The sequence below is a fragment of the Hoplias malabaricus genome, chromosome 3, assembly GCF_029633855.1.
Source record: "Hoplias malabaricus isolate fHopMal1 chromosome 3, fHopMal1.hap1, whole genome shotgun sequence".
NCBI lineage: Eukaryota > Metazoa > Chordata > Actinopteri > Characiformes > Erythrinidae > Hoplias > Hoplias malabaricus.
Window position 1 is genome coordinate 28479302 of NC_089802.1, and position 22064 is coordinate 28501365.

The 22064-nt window shown below is 42.0% G+C and overlaps 1 protein-coding gene across 1 annotated transcript; it reads left to right on the forward strand.

Moving 5' to 3' along the window:
* Nucleotides 1–1502: 1502 nt before the first annotated feature.
* Nucleotides 1503–21489, forward strand: scn4aa (sodium channel, voltage-gated, type IV, alpha, a). The gene is given in 25 exon segments (XM_066663645.1): nucleotides 1503–1754; nucleotides 1880–2017; nucleotides 2526–2614; nucleotides 3374–3502; nucleotides 5462–5553; nucleotides 5850–6098; nucleotides 6208–6271; nucleotides 6463–6604; nucleotides 7368–7568; nucleotides 8175–8312; nucleotides 8913–9033; nucleotides 9909–10147; nucleotides 11430–11603; nucleotides 11867–12223; nucleotides 15684–16064; nucleotides 16170–16296; nucleotides 16462–16616; nucleotides 16746–16919; nucleotides 17025–17147; nucleotides 18015–18293; nucleotides 18891–18944; nucleotides 19050–19187; nucleotides 19305–19409; nucleotides 19499–19769; nucleotides 19933–21489. Coding segments are annotated over 25 exon segments (5472 nt in total). The 3' UTR covers nucleotides 21213–21489.
* The last annotated feature ends 575 nt before the right edge of the window (nucleotides 21490–22064 follow it).

Here is a 22064-nt window from a genome sequence, read left to right on the forward strand (position 1 = left end):
GTCTATAAACCTGATTTGGCTCCTTATAGTCCTAGAAACCAAATTAATATTTTGACCAAATATGGATATTATTTTTCGACAAAAAGCATACTGAACTTAAATATTTTATTTAATTGAACTTCAAATTATTTTCCCACTGTGTGAAATTCTGATTTTAATACATTTCTTCTAATTTTCACATTTTATACTTGGAACCACTGTGTAGACGGCAGGAGCACACCCTGGACACAGCCACAGTCGGTCACAGAGCATCACACTCTCATCCAGTCACACACATATATACACACACACACACAGAGGGAGAACACGCCACACTCCTCACAGACAGTGACCCGAGATGGGGATTGAACCCTGGTGCAGTGCGCCAGTTACACTGCCTGTTGCACCCGTGCTATCCTTATTTCTTTGTCAAGTTATATGTTACTTGTTGCCAGAATGATCAAATTATGTTCATCAGGATATTTGGGCACAGATGTTAATCGTTCAGAAACCATCAGTGGTTTACCCGACGTTGCGGTTGTTTTTGTAAGTTGTATTTAAGCTTATGCGCTGTTTTGATTGTGGGTTTTGACCCTGACTCTGACATAATTACCTGAGGTTTGTTTATTTTGAGAAGATATTTCAAGAGTTTCAACGACGAGTTTAGCATTTACTGAAACATCCCAATAAACATGTACTCTTCTTTCTGATAGAAATGATGAGGTGTAGGGAGGTGTACACCCCTCATAGTTCACCTTGAATTGAAGAATTCATGACACCGTTTTCAACTTTTGAGTCTTGTTTCCTTTCCGTGTAACTGAATATTTTTACACTGCCTAACGTAAGATTATTTGCCAAAGTGTGGGAGAAGGGGAACTTCATTACAGTCACAATATAGTAGTTACTGTTTTGTCTTGTGTTATCGTATTGTATTATATTTCTTTTGCAAGCAGTGCTTATGATATTAAATTTATTGTAATAAATTATAATATCCACGTTAAAAGAAGATGAATAGTTGCTTGTGGAATATTTATTAAACTTACAAGAATGAGTATTCATGCCTGAAGTACTCTCCAATCCCAAGAGGTGCTTTGCTTCTTAAACAAGGACAAATAGTGCATTGATAAGGTGTAACAAGTTTTCTTTTTCACATTAAAAAACGCAGTAAATCAGTAAATAATCTTGTGATGACTGTGTGCTCCTAAAATGTTAAACTTTCATATTGTTGGGTTAACCCACTCTTATCACACCACTCTTAGCAATGCTACGCATTGTTGTGGCCAGTTAAGTTTTTGCCCCTCAGATAACAGCTCATAAATTAATTTTTCCCCCCAGAATCACTAAGACAATGCTATATTTGCTGACAGTAATTCAAATCCATTTAATATTTACTATGAAACTTCTTTTTGAAGAACATGTCTAATTCTTTTTTACTTAATCTCACTTATTTTTTTTTAATTGTCTCTGATTTTTAAACAGCTTAGAGTTTCCCCGGTGAGGTGGTATCTCTTCGCGATGCGAAGATGGCAAGCCTGGTCCCTCCCACAGGCAGCGAAGCGTTCCACCGCTTCACCCCGGAGTCACTGGCAGAGATCGAGAGACTCATCAAGGAGAGGAAGAGCGAGAAGGAAGTAGAGGGAGTGGAGCCAGAGCCATCGGCACCTAGCTGTGACCTGGAGGCCGGAAAATCCCTACCTATGATCTATGGAGACCCACCAAACGAGCTGCTTAACACTCCTCTGGAGGACATAGACCCCTACTACAAAGCACAGAAAGTGAGTTTCAAGTCTGACTTCTATTCTGCAGGTGAAGGTTTTAAGTGGAAACGGATTTACAGTAACTACATGCACCATCTTTCATCTTTTATTCATTATTATTAAACGTGTGGTAATTTTTTTAGACGTTTATTGTGATTAGCAAAGGAAACACAATCAACAGGTTCAACGCAGAACCAGCCTGCTACATTCTCAGCCCATTTAACCCCATCAGAAGAGGAGCCATTAAAATTCTCATACATTCATATCCTTTTTTGCAGTAAGTGTCTTCTTTGAATAGTGTTTTCATTTTAAATATAAAAGCAACAGTTCAGAAAGCCCTCCTTTGTTTCGCATCTTCTGACTGTTCTCCATACTTCGATTTACAGTGTGTGTATTAACCATCTCCTAGCCCTACAACAATGGTCAGTATCTTACCACACTGAGCCGATCTCTAGATGATTTTGGCTGGTGGTTAACACTCAACCTTGCAGTGACCAAAATAATATATAGTCAACAATGGTCCTGCTGTTGGAAACAAGAATGATGAATAGGGTAAAAAGAGCTGATAAACTGGGCAGCTACAAGTGGCCTTCAGTCTGTAGCACTGTAGTACTTCATACAGTGGATGTTGGCCAATACAATGTTGGGGTTTCTAATAGTATTTGAAAGTGTGTGTATTATATATGTATGAATATATAAATAAATATTATAATGTGATTATTTGTAGATCTGTGATTTTGCCTTTGCCTTTATTATGTCTGTGTGTTTTTGCCTTGACCCTTCTGTAAGTTATTTAGCATGTTCATCATGATTACCATTCTCTCCAACTGTGTTTTCATGACCATGAGCAACCCTCCTTCCTGGAGTAAAACTGTGGAGTAAGTGCTACATTATTCTGCTTGCACTACACCATGAGATTAAAGATAAAATATGAAAACATTATTAAAAAATTAGGGTGTTTTTATTATTAATTTTAACCCTAACCCAGCAGCAGAATCAGAACAAGTGCATTTTGTGCTTGAGAAATATTTTATGGGAAATGACACTACAGATTGGATTGCTTGTTTGTGTTGTTGAAGTTTACCTGCTCGGCCACTGGAGGCTGCACATCTGGAATTTTGACTTATGCGCTTATATATATTATATATATATAATTTTTTGTTGTTGAACCATTACTTACAGTACTGCAGAGGAGTCAGAGTTTTCTTTTCAAGTCTATGATTTTCTGTCAGAATGACAATCAATATACTCATATTCAAGAATATTTTTGAGGACATTAGATATAAAACACTCCACTTGTACAGCCTGTTAAAACTGAATGGAAACAACACAGGAAAACACAGTATTTCAAACTCTGCTCTGGGTCTGGGTCTAAAAGCGAGTGGAGCTGTCAAGGAATGTAGACACAAATAAAGAGCATTTGCAAATCAAACACAGTGATTATTTAAATTGTGATCTGGGATGACTGAGAGGCTGAACCGGTGATCTCCTGATAGTAGGTGTATTGCTTGCATTTAATGGCTATTTTGACAAAAATTTAAATGAATAACTCATTATTAAAATGTATTTGACGGTACAGCTTTTTAAAGTATGTCCGTACATTTTGAGCTGTGTCTGACTCGTCTTTCTTGTCTCAGATATGTTTTTACCGGTATATATACCTTCGAAGCAACAGTCAAGGTGTTGTCAAGAGGTTTCTGTATCGGAAGTTTTACATTCCTTCGTGATCCATGGAATTGGCTGGATTTCATGGTGATCAGCATGGCGTGAGTATTACAGCTGCTCAGGGGACTGCAGCTTTTAACCTGAGCTTGTATCAGTCATTCATTCATACATTGTCTGTAAGCGCTTATCCAGTTCAGGGTCGCGGTGGGTCCGGAACCTACCCGGGCGCAAGGCAGGAACACACACTGGAGGGGGCATCAGTCTTTCACAGGACAACACACACTCAGACACGCCAATCCTCCTACCATCATGTGATTTTGGAGCATGGGAGGAAACCCACGCAGACACAGGAAGAATAAACCACACTCCTCACAGACAGTCACCCGGAGGAAACCCACGCAGACACAGGGAGAACACACCACACTCCTCACAGAGAGTCACCTGGATGAAACCCACGCGGACACAGGGAGAACGCACCACACTCCTCACAGACAGTCACCCGGAGGAAACCCACATGGGCACAGGGAGAACACACCACACTCCTCACAGACAGTCACCTGGATGAAACCCACGCAGACACAGGGAGAACACACCACACTCCTCACAGACAGTCACCCGGAGGAAACCCACGCAGACACAGGGAAAGCACACCACACTCCTCACAGACAGTCACCCGGAGGAAACCCACGCAGACACAGGGAGAACACACCACACTCCTCACAGACAGTCACCCGGAGGAAACCCACGCGGACACAGGGAGAACACACCACACTCCTCACAGACAGTCACCCGGAGGAAACCCACGTGGACACAGGGAAAACACACCACACTCCTCACAAAAAGTCACCCGGAGGAAACCCACGCAGACACAGGGAGAACACACCACACTCCTCACAGACAGTCACCCGGAGGAAACCCACGCAGACACAGGGAGAACACACCACACTCCTCACAGACAGTCACCCGGAGGAAACCCATGCAGACACAGGGAGAACATACCACACTCCTCACAGACAGTCACCCGGAGGGAACCCACGCGGACACAGGGAAAAAACACCACACTCCTCACAGACAGTCACCTGGAGGAAACCCACGCAGACACAGGGAGAACACACCACACTCCTCATAGACAGTCACCCAGAGGAAACCCACGCAGACACAGAGAGAACACACAACACTCCTCACATACAGTCACCTGGAGGAAACCCACACAGACACAGGGAAAACACACCACACTCCTCACAGACAGTCACCCGGAGGAAACCCACGCAGACACAGGGAGAACACACCACACTCCTCACAGACAGTCACCCGGAGCAGGACTCGAACCCACAACCTCCAGGACCCTGGAGCTGTGACAGAGACACTACCCAACTGCGCCAACGTGCCGCTCTGAGCTTGTATCAGGTTTAATCTAATTAAAGAGGGGCTGTATACATGTGCTGTCTGATAACTGTAGTTTAGCTTATTCTCTCCTCTCCTCATGTGCTTGGAAATGATTGGATTTCTCTGGGGAATTCAGGCTCAGTCTTTTGTGCTGTTTGCGTAAGCAATATTCTTTATACTTAATGCATGGTTATACCATTCAGGCACCTTCTCAATGACAGTCAGCTAACATTGCCATTTGGCAATGGAGGTGGGCAGGTCTAAATATAGCACCCATTAAAACATATCATTTACATCAACCACTGCTCTGTTTCAGTGCAACGGTGTAACCAGTAAAGAATTGAACAGAAACAAAACAACACACTTCTGAGGTTAAAATATTAGTGTAATGCTTTCTCACTAAAGCAGCTGTATTCACTCACAACATGAACCAACCGTCCCACTCCACTCCCTAAACTGACTGACTAAATCTCTCATCAAGAATTTTAGATGCTGAGAAATAATATCAGACTATTGTGACTTTATTCTCGGTAGTTTCCTCCTCACGGGAAACTGGAGCTGTGTGGCAGTGACACAATCCACAGTGCCACTGTGCTGCCATCCTTGGTTTTGTTTTGTTTTATACATGTTTGAGTTGCATCTCATTGGTCTGTATGTGTCTCTTCTGTTCATAGGTACGTCACAGAGTTTGTTGACCTTGGTAATGTGTCAGCGCTCAGGACGTTCCGTGTGCTCAGAGCTCTCAAAACAATCACTGTTATTCCTGGTACGTCTTAGAATCAATTGTTGTGCCTGGTTTCGCAGGTAAGAGACAACGGAGCAGCAAGGTTAATCTTTGTGGTAACGCTTTGTTCTGCGCACCTACAGTGTGAACATTGTGAAACATTACGATGCATTAGTAAAGAGTCACCTGACAAATGTGGTAACATAATACAAACACAGCTCAAAATATTTGCCAAATAAAGGTAATAGAGAAAAAAAAAGTTTTGTCAAATTGATTGTAGACCACAAACGATGTGTTCCCCTGCTCCACACGTTCCTCTTTTTTGTGTCCACTCATAGGTCTGAAGACTATTGTGGGAGCTCTGATCCAGTCGGTAAAGAAGATGGTGGACGTGATGATTCTGACTGTCTTTGCCCTGGCTGTTTTTGCCCTCATCGGCCTTCAGCTTTTCATGGGGAACCTGCGCCATAAGTGCATAAAGTGGCCCATCCCCAACAGCACCATGGACGAGTACAACTCCACCCTGGCTTACAACGAGACCTATGTCAACAGCACTTTTGACTTCAAAGATTACATCGAAAACGAAGGTGACTTCAGGTTCAGAACAGTTTGATTACTGACCGTGTTCTCGTCCTTGTTTTTTACTGCACCATGTGTTGCATATTGTGTTTCATTCAAATATCCATGTTCCGGCAGAAAACCAGTACTTCCTGGAGGGTAGCCTCGACGCCTTATTATGTGGCAACAGTTCTGATGCTGGGTACGTTTGCCATGTAGATCTTTCAGTGTTTAACTGAACGTCTACATGATTACATAAACGTAATCAGGTGTTGGTGTCCATGATGAGAGTTATCACAGGAAAAGGAGTGATTATAATATAAGGAAAAGAGTGATCTTTAAAGCTAGATCAGCATTCAGTGCTATGATTTTTCATAGCTGCTGTTTTGACAGAAAGTGCCCAGAAGGATACACGTGTATAAAAGCAGGCAGGAACCCAAACTACGGCTATACCAGCTACGACTCCTTTGGTTGGGCTTTCCTTGCCCTCTTTAGGCTCATGACTCAGGACTACTGGGAGAACCTGTTTCAGCTGGTAGGTAATTCATTTTAAATAGAATCTGTGTTTTTCCCGAGAAAAATGTGTTCAGTGTTTTTATCATATGCCAATTTTAAGTATTTTGGAAGTATATTTTTAAGATCATTTGTAGCTTAAATCAGTTTAATAATGTTTCACAAAGATGTGATAGGAAGCTGTGGTCTTCATGTGCTATCACAGATCCAGCCACCCCCCACACCCTGTGGAGCTCTGAATCTCTGAAACTAGGACCACCCCCCAGCAATGGAAACAGCAAAGTGGATAGATAAGATGGCCACACTCTTAAAAGCAGCACAGACGATTGAGGAGGACTACTGTTCTCACAGAAAAAATAAAGTCCCCTCCTGGTTTGTGTTTATGGATTATCATCACGAACATCTCCTTTAATTGAGGGGATGCCTCACCCTACAGAAACCAGGCTCGCATAATACCCCTGTTAGGTTTAAAGGTGTCCCTGAGATTGCACGTATAGGTTGTGCACAGTGTGAGGGATTCCCTGTCTTAAGGGAAAGGCCCTCCTGTTCCTCCAGTTTGGAGTTTTCTGGGAGGCTGTATCTGTGACTGTGCAAACAGACCTGTGTTCCCCCTGTGAAACATGCACTCTAAAGATTTGATTCAGCTTATTTAGCAATGAATACTTTCATGTTTGTTGAGCATGTACAGCAGGCGCCGTCATCTAAATTATTACTGGACCATATGAGCAATCGTAAGTCGGTACTCCTCATTGCCTCTTACACCGTCATCCTCCACTTTTCTTTAGACTCTGCGAGCCGCTGGGAAAACCTACATGCTCTTCTTTGTTGTGGTCATATTCCTGGGATCCTTCTACCTCATCAACCTGATCCTGGCTGTAGTGGCCATGGCATATGATGAACAGAACGAAGCCACACAGGCTGAGGCTCGTGAGAAAGAAGAGGAGTTTCAGAGACTGCTGGAGCAACTCAAGAACAAAGAGCAACAGGTCAGGTGACTACAATTTGGACATTGTTACAGATAAAATCAGAGGACTCTTAACAGCACAGTGAAGACTTTGATTATACACTGTGTAAACTATATGCTCAAAAGCTTATGGAAACAGGTTTATCCATAATTTCTTCTGAATTAAAGGATATTCATGCACTCGTTTGCTGCAGTACCAGCTTCTGCTCTGTTGAGATGGCATTCAGCCACAACAACATTAGTGGAGTCAGGTACAGATGTTGACAGATTAGTTGTGAATCACAAACACCATTCCAGCTCATATCAAAGACACTGGATGGAGCTTCACTGTCGCACAGAAGACACTGCTCCACAGCTTAGTGCTGGAGGGTCAGTCCACATTTAACATTAGGCTCATGTGTAGCTGCTTCCCAATCTACTGGTCAGTGCTTTTCTATAGTGATTGTACAAGCCGTGTGAACTCCTGGGCCAGCAATGTGCACCTTAAAATTCACTATGCATTTTATGAATATAGGTACCTTTGTACATATAGTGAATATGTACACTACCATTTACCTTTCTTTATTGTATAAAGCCCTTGATTCGTCAAGCTAAACAATTGTCTTTGGCTTATTTTTCATATTTTTAGATTCATGCTGGAAGTAAGGCATCTTTGGCAAGTCAGACGACTCAAAGCCAAGGATCAGAAGATGGGGAGGAGGATGTAAAAGACTGTAATGGCAGAGTTATTCCTTGTCTGATTGTCAGAGCCCCTACTATAAGGGAGGTAAAGATTACTTTCCGTTACCTTGTTATGTCACAGCTCCAAAACGTCTAATACAGGTAACATCAGTGCTGATATTTGAGACGTATTTTCTGCATGTTTTCTTTCAACATTTGGAAACTTTTGAAAGTGACCTTTTATTTTTTGCATGAGCATTTAATCTTTATTTTTAAATATATGCATTTTATTAATCATTGGAAAACATAAAAATGGCATTTGGGATTTTGCAAACTATAGAGGTTAGCCCACAGTAAATATTTTATTGCTTCATAGAATCAAACAAATAAAGCAAATAAAAAGGAAAGAGAAAACAGCACTTGGCACAGAGGCAATTCACCAAACATAAATGTGTTATAATAAAGAAATCTGATAATACAATAAACATCTGAATGTTATTTTTTTTATTAATCAGCATACTTTTTATACTACTACATTATATTATAATACCATTTATACTGTTTACTATTTATACTATATACACTACTTGCAGAGTCAAACAAACCATTTAAATTCAGTATTTTCAATATGCAATCTATTACTAAAATATATTATTAGCACTGTTTTTGTTCAGAGGGAGTGTTCACATGTTGTTTTTCTCTCTAGCCAGCAGCAGAAGAGGAAAGTAAATCCATAGGCTCCAAACATAGCATGAATTACCTGGAGCAGCCCAAACTTCCCACTAAAGCAGCGAGCCAGCTCAGTGTGCTCACCACAGCTATGGAAGGTACCACGCAAGAGTCTCAGACCTTCACTGTCTCTGCTGCTGTTTCATGTTTCATGACTTTAAATGTTCATTTAAAGTTTCAATAATGTACTCTTTCCCACCACTGAGTGGCACAGCTGAGATGAATTCACTCAGCACACACTCTGCCATTTGCATGACAGTTTTATTTAGTGTGTGTGTGTGTGTGTATATGTGCGCGAGATGTGTGAAGTCCCAGCAGTTAGATTTGAAATACATTAGGGGAATGTGTGTGTGCTCTAATCTGAAGTATAATTACTGAGATTATCATGGCCTGGTTAGTACTCTTCCCCATGCACGGAGGGGTTATTGTCTGGAGGTCTGCACACATGAGTAGAGGTCAAGTTTATTGTATGTGGAGAAAGCCCTGTTGACATACCCTGAGTGGTGATAAGCTTCAGGCTATTTCCGTGCCAAGCTGCTCAGTTTAGACTCTGCTTGGGTCTTTTATTCAGCCGTTGTTGCTCACTGAGGACTAATAACTTTGGGTTTAATTAAAGGACAAATGTACAATGTGTGGAAAACACTTTCTTGCTTTCTGTTGGGCTTATTGTTATTAATAATATTTATAGTTCATAAATGTTATTAGTGTTAGCTATTTAAATTAAATCATTACTTTTCATATGTCAATTCATTGAGCTCATGTAAGCAGATTCATATCAATATAAAAATCACAAGTACCATCCTCTGAAAAGGATGAAAAGTTTCAATGCTGCTGAAATTATAATATTAAAATATTAAATGAAACAAAATTATCTGCAAAAAAAATGACATGTTCTACCTTAAATACAGTACTGTCCGTGAGTCATTGCTGGGTTGATTATTCTGACAGTCACACACTCTCTGTCTGTCTTCAGAGCTGGAAGATGCCCAGAGGCCGTGTCCTCCAGGCTGGTACAAGTTTGCTGACATCTTCTTAAAGTGGGACTGCTGCGCACCTTGGATCTTCTTTAAGAAATGGGTTCATTTTGTTGTAATGGATCCTTTCGTGGACCTTGGCATCACCATTTGCATTGTGCTAAATACACTCTTCATGGCTATGGAGCACTATCCCATGAGTCCTGAGTTTGAGCATGTGCTCTCCGTCGGCAACCTGGTGGGTGATCTTTAAGAACGGTTGTCGTCTATTTCTGCTTTAACACTATAATGTAAAAGAACGCAAGTAGGGCCATGAATGTCCAAGTAGCTATTTTTAACAAGAATCTCAGCCTAGTGAGTTTGACTGGAGAGATATCAATCCAGCCAGCTTGGAAGGTGCTCTAAGGAAAGAGGATTTAAATACTGTATATCACAATTCCACTTTTCATAAAATATTAATTATAATAAACTATATTTATATAGCACATTTAATGCATTAAACAATAAATAACCAAAATAAAAGAATACTAAATAACTATAGTGCGGCACAGTGGAGCAGCAGGTAGTGTCTCTGTCACGGCTCCAGGGTCCTGGAGGTTGTGAGTTCAGTGAGGTCTGTGAGGAGTGTGGTGTGTTCTCCCTGTGTCTGCGTGGGTGTGAGTGTGTGATTGAATGTGTGAGTGTGTGTTGCCCTGTGAAGGACTAGCGCCCCCTCCAGGTTGTGATCCCGCCTTTCGCCCAGTGATTCTGGGTAGGCTCTGGACCCACCGCCGCCCTGAACTGGATAAGAGTTAGACATTTAATGAATGAATATAAATACATATATAAAATTACCACAGCCCTGATCAGGGTGAAGTAGTTACAAAAAGTGAATGAATGAAAACACATAAAAATACAATAGAAAAGTAATGAAGCAGTAAAATAAGGGAGAGAAAACAAATAGAATAATATATCACTGAAAATAAATGGAAATTATAAAAAAAGTACACAAAATAGAAAACAGCAACAAAAATAAAAGGAATATAGTAAAGTGAAAACATAAAAATATTAAAACTAGTTTAACACCAGAGAATAGAAATATGTTTTTAGTTGTGAGTGCAGAAGGAGCCTGATTATTATTTATAATGTTGTGACTGCGCTGGATGAAGGCTCATGTCAAAAAGCTTTGACTTTTTGTCTGCCATGTCTAAATAAAGGCTCTTTAATGTGATGAGGTTCCCATGGTGATTTAACTGTTTTAGATATTAATTACATATTAAAATACATAGGTAAATTTTTAAATTTCCATTGGTTCTCTGAACCTCAGCACAAAGATGAAGAAAGTTTTTGAATCAATCAAACCGCATGGCTAACCATTGACTTCTTAATCAGTGACAGGTTCAATGTAGTCTCTTACTGAAATGTGATGGCTGCTCTTTAAATAAAATAAAAGAAAAGAAAGAAGGAAAGAAATTCCAGCTTTTTTTGCTTGCACTGCCAGTAATATTTTTTTCAAGCTGAATCCACTTCTGTTCCATCAGGTGTTTACAGGCATCTTCACGGCTGAAATGGTGTTCAAGCTCATTGCCTTGGACCCCTACTACTATTTCCAGGTGGGCTGGAACATCTTCGACAGCATCATCGTCACTCTGAGTCTGGTGGAGTTGGGACTGGCCAATGTTCAGGGTCTGTCTGTCCTCAGGTCCTTCCGTTTGGTAAGTCTGAACCAGAGCCCTATGATGCCATGGAAGCACTTTCTTTTCTATTTGACTTCACTCAGCATTACTTGTACATACCATGCAGAACGAATGGCCAATGAACAACCATCAGTTTCAGAGATTAAAAAGACTTGTGTGACAGGTGTGATGTCTCAATGTGATGATTTTGCCTCTTGTTGCTAAACGTTCATTAACTCATATCTGTATGGGTCTTATTCTGTGCTCTGTCTTTGTGTTCTTGCTGGTTGTGCTGGAGATAGCTGCGTGTCTTCAAGCTGGCCAAATCCTGGCCCACACTCAACATGCTGATCAAGATCATTGGCAACTCCGTGGGGGCTCTGGGGAACCTGACCCTGGTGCTAGCGATCATTGTCTTTATCTTCGCTGTGGTGGGCATGCAACTCTTCGGAAAAAGCTACAAGGACTGTGTGTGTAAGATCGCGGAGGACTGCGAGCTGCCCCGCTGGCACATGAACGACTTCTTCCACTCCTTCCTCATCGTCTTCCGCATCCTGTGCGGCGAGTGGATCGAGACCATGTGGGACTGCATGGAGGTGGCAGGGGCAGGAATGTGCCTGGTGGTCTTCATGATGGTCATGGTCATAGGAAACCTGGTGGTGAGTAAACTGCCCGTAATAAATACCTGTTATTCATTAAATCTATTCTGCTGCTTTTATAAAGCACATCACAAGAGTGAAGAACTGTAGTCCATTCCGGTGATGTGCACCCAGAGTGTTCTGGGTGAATGTGTGAATGACTGTGTGAGTGTTTGATGCAGTTACTCCGATGGCTTATTTTCATTCATTCATTATCTGTAACCACTTATCCAGTTCAGGGTCACGGTGAGTCCAGAGCCTACCTGGATTCATTGGGTGCAATGCAGGAATACACACTGGAGGAGGCGACAGTCCTTCACAGGGCAACACACACACACTCACACCTACGGACACATTTGTGTCACCAGTCCACCTACCAACGTGTGTTTTTGGAGCGTGGGAGGAAACCCACGCAGACACGGGGAGAACACACCACACTCCTCACAGACAGTCACCCGGAGGAAACCCACGCAGACACGGGGAGAACACACCACACTCCTCACAGACAGTCACCCGGAGGAAACACACGCACACACTGGAAGAACACACCACACTCCTCACAGACAGTCACCCGGAGCGGGACTAGAACCCACAACCTACAGGACCCTGAAGCTGTGACAGAGACACTACCTGCTGCACCACCGCCACCCTAGATTTGTATGTCTTTCAGTGTTTAAAATAAATCCAGTGGAGTCTGGAAGTGAAAGGCATGTACATGTTTGTTAAAGTAATGGCTTAAAAATATTCTTATATGCAGTGGGGGGCACTGCAGAAAATTTGGGAACCACTGCCCTATATGACGCCACAGATCTCAGCACACCTGCGCTTTCCCTCCTCTTGACCAACGTAACTCTAACTCTATCGAGACAAGGAAAATACATTCTGTTTACACTTGTGTTAAATGTAGACGAGATCCAAATGTGGTTTGTGTGATCGGATCCTAACGCAACCACAATGCATCTTGGAGGTGTGTAGACTTGGCTTTTCGTGCATAAACCCATGTTAATGCCAGGTGTAAACAGGTTTTACACGGAGTGGGAGAGCGTGTTCAGGTGTTGAGTTGCAGAGACGGAAGCAACCCCATTGCCTTCATGTCCTTGTTCTGTACTGTTACAGGACAAAGGACGTACAGATGAGCTGTTAGCAACTGAGCGCATCACTGCTGTATGTGCGGCATTGCCCGAACACATTTCCTGTCTGGATATACATAGAGGGGAAAGGAAATGGCTTTTCTTAGCAAGCTAACAGAAGCATCACCCACCAACGCAAGCCAAGACCAGCACAGGTGTTGTGCCTCTTCTGGGCCCCTCTTCAGTCGAAACAGATCAGTAGGACTAAGCGCCGTTTCTCCGGCGCTGACGTCTATTTAGGTTGTATGACTCGAGCCAGCAAACAGTGGTTCTGACCTTGGCTCTGTGCTAAGACCCAGCTCAAGTGAGCGCCTTGGCACACAGGGAACAAACACAGACAGCTGAGAAGCACAGCAGCATCAGGCTGGAGATCCAGTGTGTGGCGGATCCTCACTCTACATAGCGTGGCACATCAGCAAAATTCTCTAACTGACAGGATCCAGAGCAACAAGGTGGAGTCCACATTCTGACGCAGGGTGTAACGTGGTGGATTGGCCACTAAAATGGCATGGGTCACATACAGCATATCATTGCCATTACTCTCCCTACTGCATTGATTAGGGAAGATATAATATCATGCAGACTCAAAGTCAGTGACAACATATGGCTGGTCTTTCTGGCATTATGTGAATTTTACTCACAGTACAGCTGCTTAAAATAGTGTGCATCAGTCACTTGGCTTTTCTCTTAATGTGATATGGATTATTGTGATTATTAATGTTAGCTTTTTAACGTGTTTAATTAATGGCTTGTGTAGTCCTGCATCAAGTTCAGATCGAAACAAGATTTTATTCAGGGAGTTTCAATATATCTGCCTCAGTGTTTGGCAGTTTAAATAAAAAAAACTACTGGTGTAAAGGTCACATTTGCGCTCTTTTCCACACCCCCTCATATGCCGTCATTCAACCAAGGCATGGTAAGTATTTAAAATAGTTTCCCAAAGAAGTAATATTTACTGTAAGTACCCCATTATGCCTCTGAACCTTTTCAAACCACTTCCAGCTCTGCGTTAAAATGCGAAACCTGTAGATTTCCTTTAGAAAACAATACAAATTGCAGTGGTCTTTTAGGTATGAAACAAAAATGTTTGATGGTATAGTTTGCCTTGGTTTGAAACCTAACTCTCGTGTTTTGTAATTACTTTTTCTTTCATGTTTGTCCATTTATTTGTCCCCGTCCCATTTTGTGTCTGTTCTTTCTTTCTGTAATGCCTCTCAAACACAGAGGCCCCTTGTAACTATGATCTACATTTAAAGCAAGGAAATAGGAACCCAGAAGTGGGCTAACAGGGTTTAGACTCTAAAGATAGCCACACTCAAACAGACATGTAGACAACATTATGTTTATTGACTCCTCATCATTACAGACATGACATAAACCTAATATCTGTTATGTATACCCATCAAACACTCTATAATTAAAAAGCTTGTATCAATGTGGGGGCATTTTGTGACAATCTTTCTGAACAGTGAGGTATTATAATGAATGAAGAAATTAAATCTGCATCATACTTCAAATGTACAGTACCAGTCAAAAGTTTGGACACATCTCATTAGTGATTAGAGCTAGTCACTAGAGAACTGTGTACCAGCCCCTACCTCTGCACAACCAAAGTCATGGTCTCAAACACATTAAGAAGGGAGCAGTTCTACAAAATAACTCTCGCTGGGGCCACAGCTGTTCACTGAAAACTGTTCCAGGTCACGACCTCATGAAGCTGACTGAGAGAAAGCAGAGAGTGTGCAAAGCTGAAAGGGGGTTACTTTGAAAAATCTAAAAAATGAAACATTCTGGATTGTTTTAACAGCTTTTAGTTTACCATATGTGTTCCTTTATAGTTTTAATGTCTTCCACATTCATTTACAATGTAGAAAATAATTAAAACAAAGCAGTTGAATGAGAATGTATCCAAACATTTGACTGGTACTGTAGGTCTCCACGTTCTTAGCAGTGTGAACGTTAAAATGAGCTGATGTGGGTTCTTTATCCTACCCAGATTCGGGTTGTGGGTCGGTTCAGCTGATGAAGACTTGAAGGTTGAAGGGGGCAAGATGTGACGGAGACTCGTCCATGTAGAACATACTGTTAATCAGCTGCTGGTTAACTTAGAGCTTGACAGATGTAACACACTGCTGCTGCTGCTTCCCTGTTCTCTCTTTCCATCTCTAGTACTTTCAGTTCCACCTACTCCTCTACGTCACACATCTTCATACATATCCCATACAGCAGCCTTAACCAACAATTCACAGAGTATTTGTGGTGTTAACAAGCATTAATTATTGCTCTTAATATGTAAAGTAAAAGTTGGACCTGTCTAAACTTGGTTGTCTTCCACCTCTTTCTCTCTTCAGGTGTTGAACCTGTTCCTTGCCTTGCTGCTCAGCTCATTCAGCGGAGACAATCTCTCAGCAGGCGACGACGATGGAGAGATGAACAATCTCCAAATCGCCATCGGTCGCATCACCAGGGGAATAGACTGGTTCAAAGCGTTTGCCGTCGGCCTGGTCAGAAAACCTCTCCACAATGATGGGGGAGGAGGGCAAGGGGAAAATGGGGGCCTAAAGGATAGTCTTGGCTTAAACAGCCTTGACAGAGGGAAGATGGCAGATGGTTTGTCCAATTGTCTAGAGTCTCCGATCCTGAATGTGCCCATTGCCAAGGGGGAGTCTGACGTTGACGATGAGGAGTCGGAAGATTCATCAGATGATGAAGGGGACAGGAGCGAAAAAAAGGTGTTTAACCCTACTGCACTGCTTTCCTTCTGTCCTTGCATCCTTTACAGCACTGATGTTTGTATTATTCATCTGTCTCTGACTTATTCTCTGTCTCTCTCTTAGGGTGTTCTCAATGATGGAGACTCTTCAGTGTGCAGTACAGTGGATTACAGGCCTCCAGAGCCCCCACCTGAGGAAGAAGAGGAAGAGGAACCAGAGCCGGAGGATCCCCAAGCCTGTTTTACTGAAAGTGAGAGGCTTATTTGCACAAGCTGTTCTTTCTTTGCTTTTCTACATCATTTCTTGAATATGTTATGACTGACCCCCACTATAACACAGAGAACCATAGAGAAAATCACAGTGTGTCTTCAGAACTCTCTTTGAAGACTTGACCGTTTCTTGTCCCGTGTGGTAGACTGCGTGAGGCGGTGTCCTTGTCTCGATGTGGACATCACGCAGGGGAAAGGGAAGAGCTGGTGGAACCTGCGCAGAACCTGCTTCACCATTGTGGAGCACGACTACTTTGAGACATTCATCATCTTCATGATTCTCCTCAGTAGTGGAGCACTGGTGCGTTCTTTAGAATGACAGAAATGACTTCATTTACTTCATAAAAAATCTATTTTTAATTAAATAAAAATAAATCCATATATTTTCCAGTTGTTTTCATTCCCGAATTACCTTTTCTTGTTTTCCCAGGCCTTCGAGGACATTTATATTGAGCGTCGCAGGGTGATCAAGATTATTCTGGAGTATGCAGACAAAGTCTTCACATACATTTTCATAGTGGAGATGTTGCTGAAGTGGGTTGCTTATGGCTTCAAGACTTACTTCACCAATGCCTGGTGCTGGCTGGACTTTCTTATAGTGGATGTGAGTTCATCATAAGTTTTTAAAAGAACAGTCTTTACATTTTCAGTGGTTCTCTAGTTTGTTTTTGTCTTAAAACTCTAATATCTTCATTATTTTCTTTTGCAGGTATCAATTATCAGTTTAACAGCCAATCTTTTGGGCTACTCTGAGCTGGGACCAATCAAATCTCTAAGGACTCTCAGGGCTCTTCGACCTTTACGTGCCCTGTCCAGATTTGAAGGAATGAGGGTGAGAACAATATCACACAATAAATATAACAAAATTAATATTACTACTGCTGTTATATAAACAATAATAAAAAAATAAGAGCACTATACTCTGAAGCCTTGTGTCATACACCTTGAGTGTATGATCGTGATTATACCACAGTTCTGTTATTGGAGTTTATTGTTTTAATATAAAGAAGACATTTTAAAAAAATGGTATTATACAAGATAAAACAGTTCCTTTCTATCATAACCATTTTCAACCATGAACTCTGCTTCTTGATCTGGTTCCATAAACCTTGGTGTTATCTGGCAACAAAAATCCTACCCCCATCTTAAATTTTGCAGCAGTTATGACAGGAATCAAGTTTGCGTCCATTCTCAGTGCTGTTGTCTGTTTTAACCAGGACAGAGCCAGAGATTAACAGACAGAGTCAAGAAAGTGTCATGGTTTATTCATAGTGAATCATAATGACAGTGCAGGGACAACCACAGCCCCTGATAATAAAACTATTCCATGCGAAATAAAGCGAATTATGTGTCCTCTGTGCTGTAACTCTTTAGACTCTGCGGAGCTTTAGCTTGACATGCCCACAAACACTGTGATGGTTTGTGCTCCGCTCAACCCCCACCCCAAACCCCAAAGGCCTCTGCTCTTTTTGTTATGAGTTATGAGTTTGTTTCAGAAAAAACATATCTGTTGATCTAATATAATGTGCTGAAAAATCAAACCACAGCATCTCAGTAAAATACACAGGCACCTGGACGTAAAGATGAAAAGCAAAGTCACTCTAAGGGTTACAGGTCATTAGTGCAGCTCTTTTAGAAGTTTGCAGGTACCTTTGGAAGACTGTACTACACACTATGCTTATTGTGCCCCTCCACGCAGGTGGTAGTGAACGCCTTAGTGGGTGCCATTCCTTCCATCATGAATGTGCTGCTGGTGTGTCTAATCTTCTGGCTCATCTTCAGCATCATGGGGGTCAACCTTTTTGCCGGAAAGTTCTACCGCTGTATTAACACCACCACAGACGAGCTGTTACCTATGGACGAAGTGAATAACAAGAGCGAATGCATGAACCTAATGTACACTAACGAGGTGCGCTGGGTCAACGTCAAAGTCAACTACGACAATGTGGGACTGGGATACCTCTCCCTGCTGCAAGTGGTGAGATTTCCCATGTTTTATTTCATCTGTTAATGTACAGTAAATGAACACAGTATATTACAGTATGGAAAATAAATGCAGCTTCCACTCAATTGCAGAAGCTTATGGATATGTAAAATGTATTATTTAGGTGGCTATCAAATAATATACAGTACCAGTCAAATATTTGGACACATCTCACACACATAGTCATTGGTGGAATAAGGCTGTTCACTCTATTTCGCTGTGTACCAGCCCTACTTTGAAGAATCTAAAGTATAAACCATATTCTGGTTTGTTTAACAAAATTTATTACATAATTCCAAATGTGTTCCTTCCTAATTTTAATGTCTTCCACATTCATTTACAATGTAGGAAGTGATAAAAAACAAAGAAAAACCATTGAATGAGATGTTTCCAAACTTTTGACTGGCACTGTACATTCACAACATGTGGAAAACGGCCCAAATTTCTCAGGTGAAAATTATTACAAAATATATATATACTTTTCCTTTGCCTTTTTTCCCTGCGTCAGACGATATAAGATAATGTCTTTAAGAGAGTGACTTTAAGAGAGTGTAGCTTTTTTGGGACACTAACATTGTTCTATGTTCATAGGCTACTTTCAAAGGCTGGATGGACATCATGTACGCAGCAGTGGACTCCAGAGAGGTACTGATTTGTCTTTTATACTACACAAACTGAACTCTCTGACGTTTAAGTGAGAATCCTGAATCTTATGTCCATTCAAACACGACTGTGCTATTCACTTTGTAGGTAGAGGAGCAGCCATCCTATGAGATTAACCTCTACATGTACCTGTACTTTGTCATCTTCATCATATTTGGCTCCTTCTTTACGCTCAACCTCTTCATTGGTGTCATCATCGACAACTTCAATCAACAAAAGCAAAAGATTAGCACCCCTTCTTTCTAACTCTATATCACTCATGGTATTTTATTCTCGTTTTGTAAAATGGATGGCTCAGAATCAACAGAAAGAATAATTATGTGTTTCTTGTTTGTTCTGCACTTTGGAGGAGAGGATCTCTTCATGACAGAGGAGCAGAAAAAGTACTACGACGCTATGAAGAAGCTGGGCTCCAAGAAGCCAGTCAAACCCATACCACGCCCTTCGGTAAGTAGAAACCAGTGCATTACGCTTCCCACACCCTCTGTTCTCTAATCCCCATTCTCGCTGGCTTAATAATGAGATTTCTCTTCCAGAATATGATCCAGGGCATGGTGTTTGACTTCATCAGCCAGCAGTTCTTTGACATCTTCATCATGGTGCTCATTTGCCTCAACATGGTGACCATGATGGTGGAGACAGACGACCAAAGTAAAGAGAAAGAGGATGTGCTGTACCAGATCAATCTGATCTTTATCGTTGTCTTCACCAGCGAGTGTGTGCTCAAGATGTTTGCACTCAGACAATACTTTTTCACCATCGGATGGAATGTCTTTGATTTCATTGTTGTCATACTTTCTATAGCAGGTAAATTTAACTTTATATAGTTACTGTTTTTCAGACAGAAGGTGAACTGCAATAATCGCTCTGAAAACATTTGTGTATTAATAACATTACTGTACTGTGCCATTTCTTTTTGTGAAACACCTAAGCTGTACTCTCTAACAAATTTCCTCTGTTCTGGCCCTAGGCCTCATGCTGTCAGACATCATTGAGAAGTACTTTGTGTCCCCCACCTTATTCCGCGTCATCCGCTTGGCTAGGATCGGACGTGTGCTGCGTCTCATCAGAGGAGCGAAAGGCATCAGGACGCTCTTGTTTGCCTTGATGATGTCACTTCCTGCTCTTTTCAATATAGGCCTCCTTCTGTTCTTGATCATGTTCATCTTCTCCATTTTTGGCATGTCTAATTTCGCCTATGTGAAAAAACAAGCAGGCATCGATGATATCTTTAACTTTGAGACTTTTGGAAATAGCATCATCTGCCTGTTTGAGATCACCACTTCTGCCGGCTGGGATGGGCTTCTGCTTCCAATGCTCAACAGTGGTCCTCCTGACTGTGACCCTGACATTGAAAACCCTGGATCAGATGTGAAGGGAAACTGTGGGAATCCAGGCATGGGAATCATGTTCTTCTGCAGTTACCTCATCATGTCTTTTTTAGTGGTGGTTAACATGTACATTGCAATCATCCTGGAGAACTTCAACGTGGCCCAGGAGGAGAGCAGCGACCCGCTGTGCGAGGACGACTTTGAGATGTTTGACGAGACTTGGGAGAAGTTTGACATGGATGGCACACAGTTTTTGGAGTATGAGCGTGTGTTTGACTTTGTCGACGCATTGCAGGAGCCCTTGCGTATTCCCAAGCCAAACAGACTCAGATTGGTCAACATGGATCTCCCTGTTGTAACAGGAGACAAAGTCCACTGTCTGGACATCCTGCTTGCGGTCACGCAGGAGGTTCTGGGCGACACCACAGAGATGGCAGCTATGAGACTGAGCATTGAAGCCAAATTTATGATGAACAACCCTAGTCCCTCCTCCTTCGAGCCCATCACCACCACCATGAGGAGGAAAGAGGAGGAGCGGGCAGCCATAGTGTTACAGAGATCCTACCGCAAACACCTCCTCAAACGCTCCATACGCCACGCTAGCTTCATGCACCGCTCAAAGAGGAAGAAGGTGAGGCGGCAGGAGGATGAGAAACCGCCAGAAACAGTGGGTCTAATTGCGCAGAAAATGAATGCCTTGTATGGCAGCCAAGCAGAGCTAGCTATGGCTATGGAGCTTCAGGCAAGGCCCATGCGATCCAAACACGCCTCTTTAGGGCTTGGGGTTCCAGTGACCTACCGTCGGCCCCAAGGCCGAATGATGATCGTCCCCGTAGAGGTCACAAACGAGGTAGTTCTTCGTTCTGCACCCACAGCTTCAAGCTCAGAGATGGCACCACAGAGGGAATCAATAGTATAGCAGACAATGTTCAGTGTTATGTTGGCTCTGTTCAGAAGAAAACCAGGAAAGTGTTGAAATGGAGTATCACTTGCACAAACATAACAACCCTGATGCTCCAGAAACACTGTGTCTGATGGGATTGCACATTACTGTTAAGGAGTTGCTGAGGTTCAAAGACAATGAAATTGTGTTTTTGGTTTCTGGGGTCCCTTTGGAACAGATTGCTCCTCTGTTTGTTGCCCCTTGTTCCTTGCTCAAATTCAGACCACCCTCCTTTGGAATCAGCAGAGTGTGTCCCCCCCCCCCACCTTACAGGAACTGTAAAGGTACAGGATAAACAAAAATCAGGATCACCTTCTGAAGTGGCCCTTTTTCAAACAAACTTTAAGGTTGGAGTTTTCTCATCAGTTTTAACCAATTTCCCCATGAAAGTACACATTTTCACTCTAGAGCTACTGTAACTGCTCTCTTCAGTTTGTCTTGAGGCCTCTCTATCCTTTGCACTATTTATAAAACCACAGTTTGTGGCCTGCTGGTTTACAGCTGGGCGTTTAGCAGACGCTGATCAATTTCATAGGGGGTGTAGAGTCACATTGGGCAGTATGTGCAACTACGTAAGGCATACATAATCAGTACAGTACACCTACCTATAGCAGTTAATACAGCAGGTATGGCCTTACATTAGCCCTGTTTTAGGTTTCTCATAATCAGATACCTTCATTGCTTGTAGTCTTACTTGTTATGTATGCTTCATGAAGTTGCACTTTATGTGCACTGTGACCAAATGTATGTCCAGGTTATCTATGTACTTACAGATGTTTTTATTAATGCAGTCAGTGAATGTCGTTATTCGTAAATACATTGTCAAAC